General features: G+C 48.9%; 4 protein-coding genes across 4 annotated transcripts; 2 read left to right on the top strand and 2 right to left on the bottom strand.

Moving 5' to 3' along the window:
- Positions 1 to 2912: 2912 nt before the first annotated feature.
- Positions 2913 to 3512, bottom strand: ASPBRDRAFT_38103 (uncharacterized protein). The gene has a single exon (XM_067623873.1). The coding sequence runs from the start codon at positions 3322 to 3324 to the stop codon at positions 3016 to 3018; it is 309 nt and encodes a 102-aa protein (XP_067483046.1). The 5' UTR covers positions 3325 to 3512; the 3' UTR covers positions 2913 to 3015.
- A 1349-nt stretch (positions 3513 to 4861) lies between these two features.
- ASPBRDRAFT_51510 (uncharacterized protein) lies at positions 4862 to 5682 on the top strand (the record flags this gene model as incomplete). The annotated part of the gene is made up of 3 exons (XM_067626739.1): positions 4862 to 5022; positions 5299 to 5357; positions 5456 to 5682. The coding sequence occupies 3 exons, from the start codon at positions 4862 to 4864 to the stop codon at positions 5680 to 5682; spliced, it is 447 nt and encodes a 148-aa protein (XP_067483045.1).
- On the top strand, positions 5416 to 7089 carry ASPBRDRAFT_381984 (arabinan endo-1,5-alpha-L-arabinosidase). Its single transcript, XM_067623894.1, has 4 exons — positions 5416 to 6077; positions 6158 to 6631; positions 6696 to 6781; positions 6871 to 7089. Exons 1-4 carry the CDS (start codon positions 5823 to 5825, stop codon positions 7007 to 7009), a joined length of 954 nt encoding a protein of 317 aa, XP_067483044.1. The 5' UTR covers positions 5416 to 5822; the 3' UTR covers positions 7010 to 7089.
- Positions 7090 to 15093: 8004 nt separating this feature from the next.
- On the bottom strand, positions 15094 to 17535 carry ASPBRDRAFT_117728 (uncharacterized protein; the record flags this gene model as incomplete). Its single annotated transcript, XM_067617114.1, has 1 exon — positions 15094 to 17535. One exon carries the CDS (start codon positions 17533 to 17535, stop codon positions 15094 to 15096), a length of 2442 nt encoding a protein of 813 aa, XP_067483043.1.

Here is a 17535-nt window from a genome sequence, read left to right as displayed (position 1 = left end):
GCACGGTATCTGAAACATAAAAAGCGGCGCTTCGCCATTGTTGGCCATTATGATGGACGAGTAAGTACCTCTCAGATCTAAGTGATGTTTCCCCTTTCTAGGCTTCGAAGTAGACACTAATCACTGGTATAGATTGCTTTGTAGCAATGTGAGGTATATCCTTTAGTTATAATTCCTCTAGCCACTTAGAGCAGGGATATTATACTAGCGGATACTGCTACTACTAATACTAAGTCTAGTACTAGTAAGCTTCTGAGGTGCTTCCTTCCGAGAACCCTTTCGGGAGCGTCGATCCGGTTCCGGTTGGTGTTGGTACCTATTACCTTTCTAGTCTGCAGGGAGGAAATAACGAGGTATAGATGAAATGACTGCTTAATGACAATGGTAATAAGTGATGCTATGAAATGAGATTTGGACTGCTTGAGTTGGTGGAGTGTATGAAAGCCAATGCGTCATTTTAGGAGTAGTTGTTGTGACTATTGAAGATCCTACGAGGGAGTACATCAATACAGTTTCCTTTATGAAAGATAAATAATGATGTCCAAGGTCGGGGAGGAAGTTTCTCTATAAACAGACGTTACTTAACTAGTTGTTCATTAGTAGGTGTTGGATAATGCATAAATGCATGCATAACATGGCAAACCGGGTAGCTGAGTTGATCGGCCTTGCTTATTGCGTGATAGACGTCTCAAGTTTGACATTCTTATTTGAGAACCATCGAGCACGATGGTACTCACATACTCTTTCTCTTCTTGGAATCTTATCGGCATCATTTGCTGGTTAAGCTGAGTCCAGCTTCTCAATAAGTAAACATCCATTCATTTCCAACTCGACTAAACGAAAGTCAAGAAGGTACAAATGGTCTTAGCAGATGCCTATGTATTAGGAGCCAATCTCTAGGGTGTGAAGTATGTTGGGGAAACGGGCCTCGCTCTGTTAATAGTCAATATATACGACAGTCAGTGTAGGTAGCGTCGAGTTCGAGTGGAAGAGCAATGAATAAAACGAATCTAGCAAGACTGCAGAGGTGCTTTCCCAGATTTACTACATAGTATTGGTTTTGGGGAAATGTATAATAAGGTCCTTCCGCCCATTTATGGATTTAGATTTTCTAACCTTATGATACATGCTCAGGCACTGTCCAAGGAGGTTCATATGAGTAACATAACCGACCAGTTTCGTAACAATCACATTGAGTCGCGATATAGGTGCCTAACAACTCATAAATCAGCTTATATTACTATTGAGCATAGTATCCTCTTTTAATGCACAAACTGCATCATTCACCATCAACTATCAACAATATCCACAAATTATTTTAATAGAATCAAAAGACCTACTATACTTTCAGCACACACAATCAACACCAATCAATACAAATGCAATTAAATTAAACTATGCCCACTAAAATCTGCACTCCCCCGGTAGCCTTTTCCCTACACTGCATGAAATACATGCTATAGATACTCCGACCCGAACATGCCGACGAATCCGAACTATACAAAATCAGCATCAGCCAATTAATGCAACATAAGAATCTATTATGTAAAAGCACAAACTATGGAACAAGCAATCATATCATACAATAAAATTAGAACTATACTTATAAGGTTACATCTGCAAGATATATTTATCCCCGTATCATGTTTGCTTATTTTTGGTCGTGGGAACCTGATTCGTGATGTGTCGACGGTGGACGCGTCATCGCGGTCCGGTTGGCATCGGGGACCTACCATTATGGATTTTGGGGGTGTATTCGGAGGGAGTGAAGGTAGTAGAGTCGAAGAGAAGTATTAGGGGTAGATTTGGAGTGGAATCTGTGAGAATTGGGTGTTTCGGTAGTGCTTTGATGTGGCGATGGGGTAGATATTGGGTTTTGTTGCTCTTGGGGGGTGGTGTATATTACCTCCTTACTTATGGCTTAGAAGTCTAGAAAGTTTGAATTACTGTGCATGTCTTTGGTGTTTAGTTCCTCCAATAGAGCTATTCTCTATGAGGTAAAAGAATATAGTACAGGTACAATATAGCAGATATGTCCATGATTTACCGATGGATTCGCCACTGCCCATCATCAACCTACCTGCCAGGTACGATCTCTTCTTACGTATACGGACAGAAGCCACTGGCAAACAACTACTGCAGGAACGCGCCTCCCTCAAAGTTTTCATCGTCAGGGGTAAACGAAGCTTGAAGGAGCCACAACCATGTGCTGGACGCGTGTCGAGCCCGCTGCAGATTACTTACTTTACTGGGCGTTGTGGTGGTGAGAGATCTCATTTGCCCCTGCAGGATGCATAAGACTTGTCTTTTTTCTTTGGACGTAGTGCCATGGATCAGAGAATGCTATTATTGTATCTTTGGTCTTGTGTTTGACCGGATCGGATCGTTGATATGGTATACTTTGATAGGGGTTCGTGGAAAGTGACAGCTGAGTTCGAGTAATTGATATGTCCCTTGCTTGAGTGTCTGTGCTTCTGTGCTTAAAATAGACGATATGGGTGCTGCGCTGTGTGTATTGGTAGATCAGGAGGTTTTGTGGTTGTGTGGTGAGTTATTGGTTGAGAATTTCTCCATTGTATGTTCTGTTTTCTGTGGGTTGTCGGATTTGGCTATTGGTTTTGCTTGGTGTTGGGTCGTGTGACATGTTATTGTAGCCACCGAGTACGGGTGGCTTGCTCGGTGGCTGTTTAGAAAGCGTGGGAGAATTTGTAGTCTATACGAACCACATAAAGAAAACTTGATAGCTGTTGTTCTGTATACTCCAGCTACGGTTGCGGATGAGATAGCCGTTCATAGTACCAAGGCAGCGGACATAGCCATGGATGCCAGTTATCTCCGGCACCAATCTGGGTGGTCGCGTTACGCAGAAGAAAATACCGTGGCTCAGGCATCTTAGATCCCGTCGATCGATTGTTACGCCCCAAAAACAAGATCGCTGAAAAGTCTCTCTTAAAGTCAAAACAAAAACACAACCCAATTCTTTCCTGCCTTTTACTCACCCCCTTTAGTTAACTTCTAACTCTCTCTCTCCTTAAAGTTCTCCTCCCTTTCTCCTGAATGGGAAGTTTCCGAAACCGCAAAGCAAGCCATACCGCCATGTTGTTTTCGGAGAATACCTAAAATCAACACCCTCCACAGTCTCCACCGCGAGACTATCATATCATCATATGAAAAGTCCATGCATGTAATGGATGAACGGTCATATCCACCGCGGAAAAGCGTCCCATCCGCTCCCGTCTCTGGAACGAGTGGGAGATCCTCCAGAAGACGCAATCCGAACTTATCGTTGCAACTCTGCTCGCGATGGAGAATAGCCAACACCATTAAGGCACTTGGGTAATTTCCACATCGCAGATACTCAGGTATCGCGATGCGTTGTTCACCGCAACCCGGTCTGACGCCGTGAGATTCGGTGGAAACTCCTCCGTCAGTAGTTATCTTCGTAGCTGCATGCGGTCATCATTACTTCTTCCTGGGCCTCCTTGCAGCGACTAACAGAAAAAACACGAGAGCGGATCCTCCAGAAAACACAAGAAAAAAAAAGAAAAAGAAAAAAAAAAAAAGAAAAGAAAAAAGTCGCATTGCTAGTCTTGGTTCTTTGTTCGAATCTGTCAACCCCAGCAAGAATTAGTTAATTGTTGCGCATATAGCCCAGGTTCCGTGTTGTTGTGCTATCATCGCGCTCTTCCCTTCTATTCCCCCCCATCCGCCGTGATTTGGACCAGTCACGACATCCTTAGCGCAGGTCGCACCATCAACCGACTGGCCATCTCAGGAGCACAACCACGACTCCCACACTCCTCGTGAGACGATCATGGTACCGTCTGATCTCAAAATCCGGTCAGTCTCGGCACATGGCAACTTCAACCACTGGGACGGCATTCGGGAGAGGAGGAGAACCAAGAGGAGGGGAAACCCCCCGGATTACATAATGATGGTAGCAAGGCTGCGAGATTTCCAGCAAAGTTGAGCGACGAAATCTTAGTCGACGGCTGTGCAAGTCACTTAGATCGATCCAACGGATGCAGAACTACCCAAGCAGTATATGAGTAGTCGTGATGGTGACATGCAAGGGGGGAATGTCGGCTCCGACGTGGTAGCGACACTTATCATCGTCCCCAACAAGCACTCATTCTCCAAAATCAACTCCATACTGCGGTTGTCTTTAGCAAGCGGAGACATTGATCGGAGGATTCTCGAGGCAGTCTAGTAGCAAAGTAAACAAGACGCTTCCGCCCTTAGTCGCTAGACTAGATGGCCCCCATGAATCAGCAGATCTGGGGATCCCCATCACGACATCCCGATGCAAATGGCAAGCTTCGCGGTGGCTCCGCCCATGCTCACGGACTCCCAACTGGATGATTGAGTCCTATTGGGCAGGGGAGGTCCATGATCGACCGATGGCCTTCCGAAAGGCCTAAGAGGCGCCCACTAGGCCGAGCTCTGGGCGAGACTAAGAAGACTAACCCGACCAAATCTCCCCTTCAGCCCGTCATCTGTATGCAGGCATCCAATCACCGAGTGCGGAGAGCCCGGTTGCTTTACCACCAAGTTGTGGCCTTTGGCACACACACACTCTCTCACACACCATGTCGATAGCGCGCTTTGATTGACACGTCAGGCCAAGCATTTGTGGGGGTGAGGATGTGGCCGGGATTGAATGGATGACGCTATGATGGTGAAAGGGGAGTGGGAGGAGACTGCCAGGGCAGACCAAGAGGCTGAATGGGGCAGTAACTAATAATACAATCACATACTTAGTACTTTGTATGACTGCGACTGTACTACTATCATGTCCATGTCAAGAGTTGACACGGGTGAGGCGGCCCGAGGATAACCACTACCCAATTTTTATAGTACTATGGCCATTTATTGCCTCGTTTACCTGGTACCAACCAACCCACTCTCCCAGGGGATTCTCCTGAATGGTCCATGTGGATTCTTCCTTCTTCGAGACCCGAAATCCGAGGTCAACCACTTCTCGGATGCAGTGAGCCTGAGGAGTCATGGGGTCCCAAAAGGGTAATGTGATGAAGACCAGCCGATCGATCAGGTGCCTAACATTAAGATATACCCTAAACTTTGCCTAGCCCGTAATATTTTCTTCTAATACTATTATTATTATTATTTTTTTTCTTCTGCCTTTTGTTCTTTTATTAATCATAATTTTGTTTACTTTTTTCTTGTCTCTCGCTACCGCGAACGCGGGGGAAAACATGCAGTTAATTGTCTTGGTTCCTGAGAGATAGTGGCTTTGTTCCGTTGCCTGATTTTCCTCCCCCGTAACCGACGGATTAGGTCTGGCCGGTTCTCAACCCTGCCCTGGATCCATCCGCGCATTCAGCCACGGGCTCCACGTCGATGCAAACAATCGGTATTAGAAATGAGCCATATACTAACTATGTACATCCCATGGAGCATTGTCGTCACTAACAACTAGTCGCTTCGACTAAAGTTAAAGCTATTTCCGAAGGCGTGATTGGTTTGACCCTCTGCAGCAAGGGAGTCGACACCTACTATCGCTCGACTTTAGTCTACCTCATTTACGAGAATGACCCGAAGGTCAATGCATGCGTAAGCTCAGCTGGATCTCTAGCGTGGCCCTTACTTGCAAGGCTACCTTTTCTGCACGCATTTCTACTGACAGGCCCGATGTATACCGACCGAGCTATTTGTACATAAAGAGCCCTTCCCTCGACTGACAATGTATCCTGGCTGAATTGAAAAACAGCAATTCCTCTTTTTCTCCCTCCATTCCTCTTTACCCTCCTCTTCCCTTTTCTCCCTTTTCTCTGTTCTTGGAGGAGTCTCCCTTATCCGCTATGCTTTCGTTTGTCTTGCTTCTCTGTGTAGCGTTGGTCAACGCCTACTCAGACCCTGGTGCCTGCTCAGGAACCTGCTGGGCTCACGACCCCAATGTCATCCGCCGTGTGTCGGACGGAACTTACTTTCGTTTCTCGACAGGCGGTGGCATCCATATCTCCTCTGCCAGCGCGATCACTGGTCCCTGGACGGATCTCGGGTATGCACTGCCTGATGGATCTTCCGTTTCAGTGGGAAATGCCTCCAACCTTTGGGTATGACAGACTGGCAACCCCTTTGACATTACCGTCAAACGCGCCCACTCTGGCCATCTGCAGTACTGACCTTCCTGCAGGCTCCGGATGTACACTACGTAGATGGCACCTACTACATGTACTATGCTAGCTCTACCCTGGGCAGCCGGGATTCCACCATTGGAGTTGCAACTTCCACCACCCTGGAGGCCGACTCCTGGACCGACCACGGCGAGGTTGGTATCACCTCGTCGTCGTCTACCCCCTACAACGCCATTGACCCCAACTGGCTCGTCATTGGTGGCACCCCCTACGTCCAATTCGGCTCCTACTGGCAAGGCATCTACCAGGTGGAGATGGCCGACTCCCTAAGCGTCAGCGGCACGCCCACCAACTTGGCCTACAACGCCTCGGGTAACCATGCTATCGAGGCAGCTTACTTGTACGAGTACGGAGGCTACTACTACCTCACCTTCTCGTCCGGCACGGCTCAGGGATACACGACCTCCCTGCCTGCCCAGGGCAACGAGTACCGCATTGTCGTTTGCCGGTCCAAGACCGGAACGGGCAACTTTGTAAGTAGCCAACTGCTATCCATCAACATTCATGAATTGAGACGAAAGCTAACTCTGCCTACAGGTCGACAAGGATGGTGTTGCATGCACCAACAGCGGCGGAACCACCGTTCTGGCCAGCCACGACTATGTCTACGGCCCTGGTGGACAGTAAGTTTTACCCCTTGTCTACTTTTGTAGCTTTCCCAGTCAGTCGCACAACAAACGGGGAAAAACATGCTAACAGTGATCAATTGCAGGGGTATCATCAACACCACCAGCCACGGTATTGTCGTTTACTACCACTATGCCAACAAGAACATTGGTCTGGCTGTTGAGGACTACCAGTTCGGCTGGAACACCCTCACCTGGACTGATGGGTGGCCTGTCGTGGCTTAATTCCATTCTTCTTCTTCTCATACAACTTCCATACATACTACCGACGGCCCGATTCCGGGCTCGGTATTATTTGCATGATGATACCTGCGTTCCATTGTATTTAGCTAATTACGTTAATTCGTAATATATACATATTTGAGTGATAAGATTCTGAAACAGATTAATCTTGGTTTTGAAATATGTTTAGAGTGTCTAGAAAAGAAATGGAAGCGTCTAGGATTAGGAATGTCAACAATAGAAGGGAAAGCATCCTTGACAACATAATGATGAAATTACCGCCCTACCTTCTCTTCTCCTTAGTAAATGCTTAATCTACCTTGAACATTCCCCATCCCCATATCCTAGGTATGCTAAGTATGACAAAAGCAAAAATGCCCATCCCCTTATGGAGGCAACAAAACAAACATAACATAACATAACATACCAGCCTGCGGACCGCACCTAAACTCAATTGTGGAACAACCACATTTCTCGGTAATTTCGCCCGAAAGAATTTACCACTACATTACTGCCATTTCCACCCAACTGAAACAATGACATCGCCACATACTAATTAATTATTAAACACATAAGCCAGAAAATGATGGCGCAAATTCTGCAGTCATGCTAGCCAAGCTGTCACTGTCACCGAGCACGGACACGCTGCAATTCTCCGCGTCTGAGACATCTGTTTGTCGTGTGGCGGCTGCCATCCCATCCCTGTCCGCAACACAGGACGGGAATGGGACGCGCTGCAGCAGCTACGTTACTAGTCCAGTCGATGCGGTCTGGTTTACCTGCAAGGGAAAACTGGCATTTTCTGACAGGTGCGATTTGATGGATGGACTGGGGGGATCCTTGCTGGTGGGTTGGTACTGCATGAGGGAGATTTGTGTCGTTTGTTGGTGAGATGTTGGGGTGAGTCTAATGTGGAGTGTGGCCTTGGAGCCTTTGTGCTGCGTGAGATTCGTTTGCTTTGATGGAGATGTGTGGATGGCATGATGTTTTGTCTGGACTGGTCTGTTGGTTTTTGGGGTGTTAGAATGATGATGATGGTTGATGTAATTGAAGTTGTGTTGGATGTCTATATATATGGTTCCTTCATCGTTAAGTTCGTCTACTAGCCAATACTACTAGCCAGTTTCCTTTGTTTTCTCCTTGTTGTCTATATATATATATCATCATGATTTCGTGATTTTGTGATCTGTCTTTGGCTTGATGAAGCTCGGATTCTGAGTGTCTGCTCGACGGCTTTTGGAGATATACTACTCCTTGTGGTATTGTCACTTAGAGTGGAACTGCCGACGATTGCTCCATCATTCCTCACACTCAAACATGGGATCCTGGTGAAGGCCTTGGACTGCCAGCAGGCAGAGCAGAGTGCCGCCGATAATGCAACTGTGCTGTGGGATAGCAGATCGGCTAGGCCCTCAGTATAGCTGGCATACATGGCAGGGATCACACTTTGTGGGGATCCCCGGCATGGAGCACTTGGCTCTGGCGTTAAGGCTGTGAAGTCTAAGGAACACTGGAGCAACATTGTCCTCTGTCTTTGCTTATCAGGGTGCCGTTTTCACTGTTCGGGTGGCTATCTTTTTACACTTTGTGGTGAACAGTCATTTTTTTTCTCATCCTTCAATTTCTACATTGAGTTCATTCAGACCACAAGTAGCCTGTGCACTCTACTGTGGGAAGAAAATGTCCGTCTTACCACAGTGTGACGAGGGCTTCGCTGACGCAGTGTCTGTCAGAAAGCTTGGTGGAGCACTGGTCAGAATGTGACGTTGAACAAGCGCAGATTTACCGAGTCTGCGAATTTTTGTATCATCCTCCATGTGGACCCATTACCCACGTCATGTGCCGTTTCTATATCCTGCTTCGTTATCGATTGTTCCCCCATCTCGTCAATCCGTCACTCATCCTGGCCTGAATTTGCAGCGGAAATTGCTGTATATACACCTTTCTTCTATTATCTTTCCTGTCCTTCATCACGACAGTTGGAAATTATTGCTTCCAACTGATCTTTTTGTGAAGTCTCAGAGAAGGGAGCAGACGTGAAATGGTTGCATTCCCCATCCAAGGGACTTACTACAGGAGTCCACCTGGATCTCAGCTGTCTTCCAACATGGCAAGTACTTACCTACCAAACTCAGAGGATGCAACTAACGATCTCTCACTAGACAGAGTACCAAACGATGCGGTCGCAACGGCAGACGTCACTGTTCTTCGTGCATTGGCATCCTGACTTTTTTGCAATCACGACTTTGCAAACGAGCTATCGCGGCTGTTCCTTGTCCGAGCTATGGCTAGATTTCGAAGTCTTGGATAACATCAGGCCGACTCTACCACGCACTTACCGACAGACAACGCCGAGCAGGCACAGGGTGTCTTCCCGCAGAGCGATACGTCTTAGATCAATGGTGCTCTAAGCCGTCTGGCTTCGCTTTGCCATTACCGCTCAGTGACCTGATGCGATGATAACATGACGCCCTTGCCATTGTGTCTACGTGGCTACAATTTTCGATGCACAGTGGGCTATGCGGCCTTCTCCGTGGTCTGGCACGACTACAGAACCGATTGACCTGGGCATAAACTCGGATTTGAGCTTGCTGTATTTCGCCTGCGCCAGTTTGCTCTCCTGCGCCGCTCCAGCTTGTTTGAGCTCCTGGGGACATACCGAAAATGTGATTGTCCAGGAGTCAGTGAAGCAAACATCATCTGCTTTGTGTGGGCCTCGATCTTGATCAATCGCCAAGTCAGTGTGCATCTGATGCAGACATTTGGGTCCTCGTGAAGATCCCTTTCTTTCATCTCCATGTTTATGTGACCCAAACAAGCTGCTATGTCAGCTCCATCACTTGATTTATCTTCCAGTCGGTTCCTCTGGTCTTCGCCGCAGCGAACTATGCCACAGCAGTGAGCGCGTTGCATATGATCTGGCGGTAGCCATTTGGGCTCATCAGTCAAGCCAGTGGTGGTTCTGTGCATTTCAAAACGTGGCGGCGCACTTCACATGCGTGTTTCTTGAGATTCATTGGTCCGATATGTATAGGAAGGGGGTTCTGTGCGTTGAAGGGATTGCGGAGGCGTCACATTCGTGTTTGCAACATCCGAGGAACGACTATGTTGTTGTTCCTCTTGTTTATCAGGGATCCTGGACGCTGGATATGTCTGTGTTCAAACCTGTCGGTCGGCTGGGAGTACGATTGTCTGCGGACTTGAGAAGTGGGTCTGTCCCTATTACCACTAAATACGATTGCATCGCAATCGGCGAAGTGGATATCGGGTTGGACAATGGCGGTAAGGTTACAGTTTGACTGTTCACATTATGGGAAACTAATTACATCAGTAGGCCTTGTATGAACCATCCTCACACAAGTTCCAGGCAAATCCCACCGTCACTGAATCTCCAGCTGTCAGACCTTTGTCCTGGACCTCATGATATCATCTCCAATGTCTCAGACCCATTAGATACCATTGGTGGATATTCCATTTATCGACCTGCACGGATCCTTTTAACTGCCTTTTCCCCATTTAACAACATCGAGAAAGGCATCGGTCTCTTTGAAACCATAACCACATCGAGCCATCTGGTGCGCTGTCCCGGGAGAAGCAAGGGCGGCAGGTTAGTACATTTCTACATCTGAGTCACTTGCCATGTTCCATATCACTGACATGCTACAGCTTCACGACTTGTCCTCTTTGACTACAGAGTTTATCACATCTCTGGATCAACTGTCCTGGATCTAGCCACATCACTCTTAGCTCTACTTGGGGTCACAAGGCGGCAGGTTTCCCGAGTAGTACGTCTTTTAGTCTCCAATGCATTCAAGATGAGACAGCTAAATGAATATCTAGTCGACATCCTGCTCAACAGCGTAGTATATCGCGACCTGGGAGCTACACCCGACGGTTTTTCATCCTCGAAGGTTGATCAGGTTGCAGGGCTTCTGACCGACTACAGACCCTCCGCTTCCTAGCCGGTTCTGGCACCTCGATCGACAGTGGCACCCCGGGAGTCTGTCGTGGTTTCAGTTCACGCGATGGAACACTTTTTATACACTTCACTGACTAGCCAGCAAGGCACAGGAACAATTCCTCCTGTACCGAGTGGTGCCGGTTCCTAGGAAGTCAGATGTTTCTTCGGCAGTCAGAGCGTCCTCTACGCAAGAGTCGTCATGATTTTGCCGAGAAGGACTGGACTTTGGAACTACCTGTACGTTATCGTATATCGCGCTGGATGCTCACCCACATGCTAAAAAGATGCCCATAGACACAGTGCTTTTTTTGAAAATATACTGTACTGTGTGTTCGGACCATCCTATCTTGCAATGGCACACATGCCCAGGACAAGAATACCCATCCCGTGCGAGTTCGCTACGTCCTCAGCAGAGTGTTTGAGAGCAGCAGCAAACCTGGACCTGCTCTTGCGCTATACCAGATGCAGAAATGGCCATTCACCGAAACGCCTGCAATCTCAGTTTCGGGGCACAGAAATTGCTCCGTCTGAGCTAGATATATAGTGGTCGACTGAAAATTAAGCCATCAATAAAAACCACAACAACTATCGGAACCGACAGGAGGAGAGTGCTTTATCACAGAACAGACGGGCAATTGGAAGACAAGCGGGTCGTATTCTAACTACCAATTGAGTGCAATTGGTTTCACCAGATGCTCCAAGGACACTCCAGAGTCACGATGCAAGAGGCATCAGAGCTGGTTGCTTGGTTAACCAATACCAGAGGCGCACGGCATCTACCACGTGCGCTGGTATATTGCTAGGTGATAATGATATTGTCGTAATGAACCGCAGCTTGCCAGTGGCTGTCGATTTGATCGGAAGCGCAAACCCGATGAAACTGAATAGTAAATCGGTGGCCTGGGAAACTCCACTCGACCAAAATCGAGACGAAGCACTGGTGGCGAACGTACAATTGTAGGTGCTATTGCATCTCCTTCAACAGCGAATGCTTGTCGCATGGCATGACTCTCCATACGAAATCACTCAACATGTCGTTGATCAAACCGCTTTCTCTCACAGTCAGCGCTGCAATCGCACCATGTTCCTACAACAAATCACACACATGAACGCTCCTGCTACAGAAACCGACGTACCGAAACGCATCATCTCTTCGCGCAAGCCACAAATCGATAACTTCAGCAACAGAAACCCGACTATGCACTAAAGGAATCGCTGCAGGAGAGACGGCGGAACGAATCAGTAGCATGGACGAATTCCTTGTCGACTGTGTGTACGAATTGAAGGTTCCAGGCGGAACAGCTCAATACAATCTCAGGCTATGTTCCCCGAGGAGCGTGCTCTCGGAACTACCTAGGTGTCTGCTGCTTTGGAAGCCATGGCGAATTCAGGTCGTCTCGTCCTACTTCCGGATGGGATAGTTGATGTGATGGATTGTGTGGTCATCGCGAGTAGAGTAGACAAAGCTACTAGTCGGCTGGCATATGAATTGGAGATGGAAATCCAAGTCCTGACTTCCAAAGCCATGGTCCTTTTGAGGAGCGTGCTCTCAGCACCATCTATGTGGCTCCAGAGCCAACCGAGAATGACGAACCGTCGTTTGGTTCGTGCTTACCCTGAGCACGACATGATAGGTGGCTCTCTGTGTGTCTCCATCCACATCCCTACCATATCCGAGCCTTTCTATCCAGACCATACTGTCCTTGTCTATCGTGCCCCGTCCATCCCAGTGGGCATATAGACAGCACCGTATACATTCTTACTCTATCCCATGGCCATACCACATCATGCATACTATCGCAACAGCAAAATAGAACCCATAGCTTGATCCACGCTACGGATGGACAAAATCATCAAAGAAAAACTGTCAACATTTCCGACAGACGATCTACAATACGGAAAACAGCGCAGCGTTTCCGGAAGTCAGATCTAGATACAGAATGTCGTCATTGCAATGAGGATATTTACATCTGACAAGTCTCTGAGTATCCCTACGTGAGCACTGGACTGGCTTTGCCCTTCGACGATCCATCCGGGCACTCTGTACTACCGTCTCTTTGTGCCCAACAGGGAATTCATGTCACAAGATGACCGAACCTGCGCGGATCCCTGGGCATCCGTGGCGCGACACTTGAACCTCTACTTGATGAGTTGTCGCTCAAAGATCCGTGATCAGAAATGGCGAGAAAGGGCAAAGTGCCTGCTGAGGCGGTCGACTCCTGAGTGATAACATCTTTCTCGATTGTTTCCTGCTACAATCTCTTCATCGAATGGCCACAGCATCTAAAGTCACAAGCGAACACGTTGGTTAACTACTCATGGAACGGACTACGTGTTTGAGAGGAAGTCAATTCCGAAACAAATACATAACGAAACCTACACTATGGTTCACCAAGAGAATTCTCTTGATATCGCCTGAAAACAGCAGAGCATGACCAATTAATCCTTCCTTCTAATTTCGTCCTCACCTCAAGCGATACGTGGGTTGACTTCTCGTGTGGTGTACATTTCCAGAACCGGATCATTCATGGCCGCATTGCCCCTCGCTCTCTTCTATCGTGTTCCCTGTCCAACCCAGACTGGGGCAAGTATACTGTAGCCCGGCAATGATATCCCAGGCCATGGACAGACCAGATACACAACGACAGCAGACACCAGGCGATCAACTGGCAGAGGCACGGTCTGAAAGCAAAAAGCTAAAGATATCCTTGAGACTACTCGGTATCTTATAAGAGATGATATGATTATTGTCGTTGGGCACCATACCACTTGTCTCCTCTTCTAGTATATATATACTATATATACTAGCTAGTACAAGCATCACTAACAACAACACCTTTCCTTTGTCGTTGTTGTTGTTGGTGGTGCTTTTCTCGTATGATAACAACTTAGTTACTTATCCATCGGATGGACAAAACTCAAGGGAATGATGCGGAAAACCTCATACCTCGATACCACTACCCGTCCTCAGTCTCACTGGTCTCTTCTATTTACTCTTGCTATTTGTTATCAGTTCAACTCCCATGCATGCGTGGTTCAAAATCCTCATCATATCACTTTCTCATTGATTAATTGTCATGATTCCCAATCCAGCATGATGTCGCACCAAGCGAGGCATATTGACTATGATGATTTCAACAACGCGAAAGGTCTTGTAATCATCAGAGACTCTATGATAATTTTATACCGATATAGCTACTTACTTGGTTATGATATCATGATATCGTGTTGGAGTGGGTCATGTCATTCTGCTAACGTTGGCGGAATTGCATGGAAGCGACAAGAACGCAGGAGGGCAGGGGCAGAGGCAGAGGCAGGAGTGCAAAGGTACGAATAAGTAATTCATAGAGGAGGCGATTGCTTTGGCAAACAGCATGGAAGGCGATGAGAGGAGGAGAAGGAGGATAGAGGAGAGAAGAATCGTCAATAACGGTTCTCATATTGCTGTTCACTTGGTACTTATTAGTTATTACCTTGGTTACTGGATTAGTAAGTCTGAAGCGGATTGATCCTATTTATCCCACACGATAATGTACACTGCAGTCAGTAATGTAAAGGTATTGATAGTATAGTACTGAGTATACCGAGTCAGTCGCTGTTAATAGTCAGTAAGCTTAGTACGATTTAGTTGTTAAGAGGCCACTGCAACGATCATACTCGACTCCCTTAGATCGTTGTGAACTCTCCTCGTTTCTTCTATTGTTTCTTCAACAACTAAATTTCTTGTTTTTCTTGAAAGAAATTATGCCTGTATGCGATTTACATTCTTACAAGAGAGATAAGGAAAGGGTAACGGATGTACTTATGCCAAAGCTTCAGAGGTATCTCTACTTTTGCTAGAAATGCACACGCTCGAGGGTGGGGGGAAAAAAAAGGGAATACTTTGAATCCACTTCATGTGATTGACATGGAGCAAAACAAACATGGATAGACATACAAAGTGGGAATAGGTGAGAAAGTAAGAAAAGATAAAATAAGAAGAAAAAGCAAGGTGTCCAATGACTGAAGTAAGCCAAGCCAACACAAACAATACGAGTAATCAAACAAACAAAGAAACTAAAACGCCCTGCTCAAGTCCAAATGCGATCGTAATCGTAAATCAGCTTTCAGCTGGTAAATCAACACCTCACAATCCCCGTAGCAAACTGCCCTCTGCGAATGGGTTGTCCGGCGACATATCCAACATCGGCTTCGACGCGTTGCGATCCCCCGTTGCCACGCCATGGCCGACCGGGGAACCCTGCATATTTTGGTGCGGTGTAGTTCGGGCCAGCAGACTGTTAGGGAGGAACGGACCGTCTTGGCTGCGCAGATTCTCACCGTCTGTTGGCGTGGTAGGGGCGGTATGGTGATATCGTTGTTGGTTGTTGACACTGCGAGCAGTGTTGGACCGCTTGCGGGTGCGGACCTCCGGCGTGGGCGGTTCAGGCGGCACCTGCGGTCGTCGCCAGGTGGTAGCGGAGGGGATTTGAATTCCTCCTGGGGCTTCGGGCCCTGTGGCGGCGTCGATTAGGGGCAGCCCTGGCTCGACGGCGATACCGCGGCCTTTGCGGATGTGCTGGGGGGGCTCTTGGTAGACGGGGGTGAGGTCGACGAGGGGTTTGTTTTTCATGGACTGCGTGCGTCGCATGAGATTGGGGTCGGGGCCGTGATTGGAAGTCATCGTGTTGGTGCGGCTGGGGTGGCGGGAGCCCATGGTGCCGATCAGGCCTTGTTTGATCAGTTCTTCGTTGTCGCGTTTTTCTTGCTCTTCGCGCTCCTTCAAGGCGCGTTGGCGCATGGTGTAGGTTCGGCCGAGGAGGCCGGACGCGGAGAAGGGGGCTTCGTCCGAGGAGGAGCCTGTTGCGATGTCGGAGTCGCCGGTAAGAAGCTTGGGGAAGGAGGTAGGTGGAGGCCCGCGCTCGCGCGTGCTCTTCTTGTGGGAGAAGAGCTCCTTGGTCTTCATGGATTTGGAGCGTTCTGGCGCGGTTTGCGACGGCTTTATCTCGTTGGCGGGTTCCTCGAAGGGGTTCAGCAGGGGCTTGGGCGGGTTCTCGTCCGGCTGCATGGCTTCTACTTCCGCTGGCTGGCCTGCGCCCAGCTTGGTCACCAGATACCAGCTGCGCCAGGTTTGGACGGCCCGGTACCATCCATCAGCGATCTCGCGGTCGTTGGTTGAGAAGAAGTGAACGAAGTTCTCAGTCGTGAGGAACATATTGGATTTCTGCTGGCTCTTGACGGCCTGGCAGAACTTTTTGGGTGGCTTGACATTGTTCGCGAGGTAGCTGGCAGTAGGAGAGTAGATGTCGAAATCCGAAAGATGGCAAGCGTTAGTCGGATCTTGCGCGTTCTCCTTCTTGGAGACCGTCACTTGGCCGTCGGAGCGGAGGGTCACGTAGCGTTTATCCCATTTGCGAGGCCGCTGCGAGTAGTACATATAGAAGGTCACATCCGCAGGTGGTCCGAGTGAAACGTTCCGCGCGTCGAGCAGGGTCAGCGCATCCAGACTGGCTGCAGGAACGACAATCAATGTGTTCTGTTCGTCGTGGGTCCATGAATTTAGCACATCGCGCACATACTCGTAGCGGCGCAATGGCCGTTCCAGCCCCAGCTCGGCGAACGACTCCATCAAGATGAACTTTTCCGGATCCACCCCTGCATCCATCTGCTCCAATGCAGTCGCCACAACGTCTCGAGCAGAGGTCGATGGCGTAACGCAGATGCGCGCAGATGATTTCCGGTAGTGCACCAGCACACGTCGCTCCCGCGCATTGACAGCCGATACCGGCGCATCGATTCCGGGGAACTGGGTAGGCACCGTAGTATCAATCGCAGGAACCGCCGATGCATCGCCGTGCGCACTTCCTCTGCGATGCGCTAGGTTGGCTGCCTCACTGACCGACTGGCGCCTCGGTTCCATGCTCGCGCGACGACTCGCCGAAGCGGATCCATTCTGGGGTTTCCGAGGCTCCGATTCCTTACGGGGCCGACGAACCGCATGCTCCTCAGCATTGTCGGCTGACCTGTCGCGCGACGCAGGTTTCGAATGGGTTGTCGGCACAGACTTGGCTTCGCCGCCTGTCAACCGATCCATCGCATTCTGTCGATGTTTCTCGCGCTCCGCCTCATCATCCCCCGGGTTATCCTGGTGCCGCTTCTCCCGCGCAGCCAACTTGCTCGCGAGCTTGTTTCGCATTCGCACCATCTCTGCGCCCTCTGAGTCCTGAAAGTGCGGGTGCACAGGGCCTCCACTGGAACTGGCGTCGACTTGGGCTTTATACGCCGGGGGAGGGGCTGGAACGGGAGGTTGTGCATCGGCATCGGCGGAATGCGCAGTGGGAGCCCTGCGACGGTATCGCGACATGCTCCTCTGGACGGTGCTGGTGCCATTGGGGAGCGCTGTCTGGTCATGCGACGGCGGTGCGGACGCGACAAACGGGATGGTCACCGGCGGGGGGAGGCTGGACTGCGGCGGAGGTGGAGGTGGCTGTTTCGCGGCGGCTTTTCTCACGGAACGGTAACGGGAAAATTTCATGGGCGCCGGATGCTGGCCAGCAACCACTTGGTGATCCTGCTTTTCCATCGCCAT

This window comes from Aspergillus brasiliensis, assembly GCF_001889945.1.
Source record: "Aspergillus brasiliensis CBS 101740 unplaced genomic scaffold ASPBRscaffold_2, whole genome shotgun sequence".
NCBI classification, from domain to species: Eukaryota; Fungi; Ascomycota; class Eurotiomycetes; order Eurotiales; family Aspergillaceae; genus Aspergillus; species Aspergillus brasiliensis.
Note: the sequence above shows the minus strand (reverse complement) of the source record. Positions and strands in the feature narration are given on the sequence as shown.